This window comes from Ochotona princeps, chromosome X, assembly GCF_030435755.1.
Source record: "Ochotona princeps isolate mOchPri1 chromosome X, mOchPri1.hap1, whole genome shotgun sequence".
Taxonomy (NCBI): domain Eukaryota; kingdom Metazoa; phylum Chordata; class Mammalia; order Lagomorpha; family Ochotonidae; genus Ochotona; species Ochotona princeps.
The window spans coordinates 28,645,717-28,650,667 of NC_080865.1; the positions used below are offsets into that span (position 1 = coordinate 28,645,717).

Genomic DNA, 4,951 nt, shown 5'->3' on the forward strand with positions numbered 1-4,951 from the left:
ATTGTCTCTGTGTAATAAAATAGAACTATGTAATCTTCTGCAAGATTTGGCATTTATTTTCTAATAAAGAGAACAATAGGGGAGATGTATTTTAGGGATTGTAAGAACAACCAATGGGTGGAAGGGATATTTTGCCTGGGATGAGTGTGATGAAAGCTATGCTGCAATTCAATGCACGTACTTTAAATGAATAAAAATACTGTTGTTATTTTCTGTGAATTCTTCTAAAGAAGACAGCTGGACATGGCAGGTTATAAAATAGCATAGATTTAAACCAACATTTAATTTCCCCCCCCACATAGTCACACACTCATTTAAATTTTGCTGTATTTTTTTTATTGAACATGTGTAACATTGGAAGCTTAGCAGTGTTGTCTATGAACTCATTCTATCTTGAAACTGCTAGTAGGTATCTTATCTTGAGCACTTGTAACAATGGCTTGAGTCTGCTAATAACCTTGGAAGCTTTTTTTATTGTCAACACTAAAAAAATTTCCTTTATCTTCCCTGGAACATTTTTGATTTTTTTTCTGCGATGATTCGCTTCTGGACCATATATTTCTTTACCATTGTTACAAGATCTTTAGGGACATATTGATTTGCTCGTTCCAAAATTTTAATCAGTTCATTAGCCATCTTCGCCTCATTTGGAGTAATCAGGGTAATTGCGATGCCATGCCTTCCTGCTCTTCCTGTACGTCCTACCCTGTGTACATATTCTTCAATATTTTGTGGGAAATCATAATTGTATACATGTGTGATGTCATCAACATCAAGACCCCGGGATGCTGAATCAGTCACAATGAGTATCCTAACTTTTCCAGTTTTGAAGTCCTCCAAAGCTTGCTCCCGATCACTTTGCTCTCTGTCTCCATGCAGTGACTGTATAGGCATGCCTTGGATGCTGAAATCACTCGACAAGTCATCAGCGGTAACTTTTCGGCTGACAAATATGATAACTTTGTCATAGGTAAACCATCATAGGTTCTTTCAGATAAGAATTTGCAAGTCCACGAATGGTATCTGGCCATGTTGCACTCATCATAATAGTCTGTCTGTCTGGGCGCACATCTATTAAAATCTTCATGATCTGGGGTTCAAAGCCCAGATCTAGCATTTTATCTGCCTCATCCAAGACCAAATAGGTTATGCTGTTTAGGTTGATAAATTTATTCATTTGTAGATTGCTCAGTCTTCCAGGAGTTGCAGTGATGATATCTACGCCTTTGGCAATGTCTTGTATTTGTCCATCTCTGTTTGCACCACCATATATGCAGCAACTTTTTATACCTTTATAGGAATATTTAGAACATTCACTTTCCACCTAAATAGCTAATTCTCTAGTGGGTGTAAGGACTAGCATGCCAGGTCCATTCCTTTCTTCCCTAGATGTTGGTTGGGAATCCAAATGAATTAGCCCAGGCATTAAATATGCCAGTGTTTTGCCAGTTCCTGTTTGAGCTACCCCTATAAGATCTATTCCTTGTAGAATAATTGGCCATGCCTGTGACTGAATTGGTGTTGGCTTTTGAAAACCTGCATCCTTTACATTTTTCATAAGTTCAGGATACTGCTCAAAAGCATCCTCAAATGTACAAGTTGGATTGGGAATTGGCCGTTTTTCACCATCTTTCAAGTCTTCACAGATTACATTGAAATTTTCCTTTCTCCACTCGTCTACTTGTATTTTGGACATTGATCGTGTAGCTTCGGATTCTGTGTAGAAATTTTTCCTAATTTGTGGTAAGCTGGCCCATTTTCTTTTTTCCCACTCTGCAGCTTCCATACGAATTTGATCCCAATCCAACAATGGTCGTGCTTCTCCAGCAGTGTTAGCTGAAACTGAGCCACTTGTAGCAGAAGGCCGGAGTGTTGTACGGCCAATATTGGCTTCTGATCTGTACCTTTCTTGTCTTTTAACCACAGCATCTATATCTGCTTTTGCCTTTGCCTTCATGTCACTGCTGCCAAAAATTGTTACTTCTGATTTGGTGTCCCCTTTTATAATTCGTATTTTTGTGCTGGTCAAACTTTGTAGATCTTTTAGTTTAGATCCACCGCGCCCAACTATGGCACCAACCACATCGTTATTCAGCATAAAGCAGAGGGGTGGTTCATGGGAGTCTGAGGGCATAGACCCCAGCCACCTGGGGGGTCCACTGTGGCCGCTGTGACCACCGCCTCTGGGCCTTCCTCGGCCGCTGCTGAACCCACCACCACCACTGGTCCCAGGGTCTCCCGAGGGAGGCTCTGCCTGCTTCTCCTCTGGGGCCCACGACATGGTGGAGTAGTGGTAACCACAATGGCCTTTGGCCTACATACATCTTCGTGATACACACGGATTACGAGGTGAATTGAGAGACGAGGTTCCCGACCTCTTTGTCCTGGGGCTTCATAGGGACAGACAGCAGTGCCAGTTATTGGCATCAAGCAGTTATGGCGGCTGTGGGGGTGGGCCTTAGCAACTTGACCAATCACAAAGCTTGGGTTGCTTGACGTAAACAGACATTGGTGATATAGTATTTAAAGAAGTAGTCACACTTAGCAACTGACCCTGTGGGCAATTTTCAGCACTCTCAAAGTGTTTCCTTAACTTTTGTGTCCTGCCTCACTCACTCTCCTGGAACTAGTTTGAACTCCGCTGAGAAGCTTTGAAGCAGGAGTTGGCACTTTTCCGTACTGACCCCTTTTTCCTTGCATACCATTTCGTAGTTAACAAGATCTTAGTAGTACAAGAATATAAATAAGCCGTCAGTTTAGATACAGTGTAGAAGAAACCATGGCAACAATCTGGACATACTGGGCATTTAACTTCTATTAAAATAGTTCCAGGGGCTAGTGTTGTAGAATAGTGTGTTAAGCCACACTGGCATCCCATACGGATGCCAGTTGGTGTCTTTGCTTTGCCACTTTTAATCCAGCACCCTGCTATTGGCCTTGGAAAGGCAGAAGTAGATGTTCTAAATGCTTAGGCTCCTGGCACCCATGTAGAAGAACCAGAGGAAGGTCATAGCTCCTGGCTTCAGCTTGACCCTGCATTGGCTGTTATATCCATCTGGGGAGTGAACTAGAGAATAGAAGATTTCCCTACCCTACCCTTCCCCATCCCATGCCTCACCTTCCTATCTCTGTTTAACTCTGCCTTTCAAATAAATAAAACACATCTTTTAAAAAAAAAATAGCTCCAGAGGTTGGAGGCTTTGTTCATCTCATGGATACCTTTTCCCTATGTAGCAGTTTTGTGGTTACAAAGGTAGTGTTGAATTAAAATCTGCTGCTTTCTGCTTGCTCATGTTCTTGCGACTGCTGAAATGACAGAGTATATTCAGTCCTCCCTGAAATTCTGTGTACTAATCCTCCTCAGGTTTATTTTTTTTTCAGGCTCATAGTCCCTGTCACTTCCTGTTCTATGACATGGTTTCTAAGGTGTACATCCTTCTGTTCCCAGTATTTTGGAAATGGTTCATTAAGGACCTTTTATAATGTAACACATAGAACTAAACAAAGAAACATATTACCATTAGAACTTATTCAGTGAGCAGGAGAGCTTTCTTAATTGACCTAAGAAAGCTTACAAAATTGCTCAGAGACAAGACAGATATTTAGGTTCCTTTTGTTGTCAATCTGTGTTTACTGTGTTGATGGTTGTCTTGTGAATTTACATAGTGTTAAGGGCAGCTGTTGGGGAAGGCAGTTAAAGTGTCACTGGCCCATATCCCAGATCAGAGTACTCGGATTTGAGTCCTGGCTCTTTTCCCTGTTCCTGTTAATGTGCTACCTGGGAGGCAACAAGTCATGCCTCAGATATGTGGGTCATTGACACTCATGTGGTCTAGCCTGGCTGTTTTAGGCATTTGGGAAGTGGACTAGTGGATGGGAGATTGATCTCTCCCTCTTTCAGGTGAATACAAAAAATGAGCATTTGTTTAACTAGGAGTGGATCATGTATATATGCAATTAAGTTTATTTTCATCAAAGTGTCCTATTAGGTATAAATTTAATGATTATTTTCTCATATTGTCATATTATGTTTTAGTTTTAAGTATTCCACAAATTCAACAGTCATATCATCTTTTCAAACAAATTATTGGCTAAAATTAAACACTATAAAATAGAAGTCTGTGATATGTTAGCAGAAACCTTTTCTTCCTCTCTTTATTTCTTTCTCTCTTTCTCTTTTTCTTTTCCTTCCTTCCTTCCTCCCTTCCTCCCTTCCCTTCCCTTCCCTTCCCTTCCCTTCCCTTCCCTTCCCTTCCCTTCCCTTCCTCTCCCCTCCCCCTCCCCTCCCCTCCCCTCTCTCCCTCCTCCTCCCCCTCCTCCCCCTCCTCCCCTCCCCTCTCCATCCCCTCTCCCTCCCCTCTCCCTCCCCTCTCCCTCCCTCCCTTCTCTTCCTTCCTTCCTTCTTTCCTTCCCTTCTTTTCTTTCTTTCCCTTTCTTTCTTTCTTTCTTTCTTTCCTTCTTTCTTTCTTTCTTTCTTTCTTTCTTTCTTTCTTTCTTTCTTTCTTTCTTTCTTTCTCTTTCTTTCTTTCTTTCTCTCTCTCTCTCTCTCTCTTCCTCTCTCTCTTTCTCCCTCCCTTCCTTCCTTCCTTCTCTCTCTCCCTCCTCCTCCCCCTCCCCTCCCCCCCTCCATCCCCTCTCCCTCCCTTCTCTTCCTTCCTTCCTTCTTTCCTTCCCTTTTCTTCTTTCTTTCTTTCTTTCTTTCTCTCTCTCTCTCTCTCTTCCTCTCTCTCTTTCTCCCTTCCTTCCTGTCTTTCTCCACCCACACCCAATTCCCATCTCCCACCTGATTTTCCCCATATTATCACAACAGTATAGTCTTTCATAAGGAGTCATGATTCCATCAGTCTGTTATTTAAGTGTACCCTGAAATGGCGGGTACAGACATTATCGGAAAGTCCAGCATTGTCTAGCTATGTCCAACAGTTTCATTGGGAGTCAATCTTTGATTTGC

General features: G+C 42.1%; 1 protein-coding gene across 1 annotated transcript; it reads right to left on the reverse strand.

Annotated features, from left to right (window-relative positions):
• Nucleotides 1–375: 375 nt before the first annotated feature.
• DDX53 (DEAD-box helicase 53) lies at nt 376–2,439 on the reverse strand. The gene is given in 2 exon segments (XM_012927739.2): nt 376–967; nt 969–2,439. Coding segments are annotated over 2 exon segments (1,782 nt in total). The 5' UTR covers nt 2,282–2,439; the 3' UTR covers nt 376–498.
• Nucleotides 2,440–4,951: the final 2,512 nt, after the last annotated feature.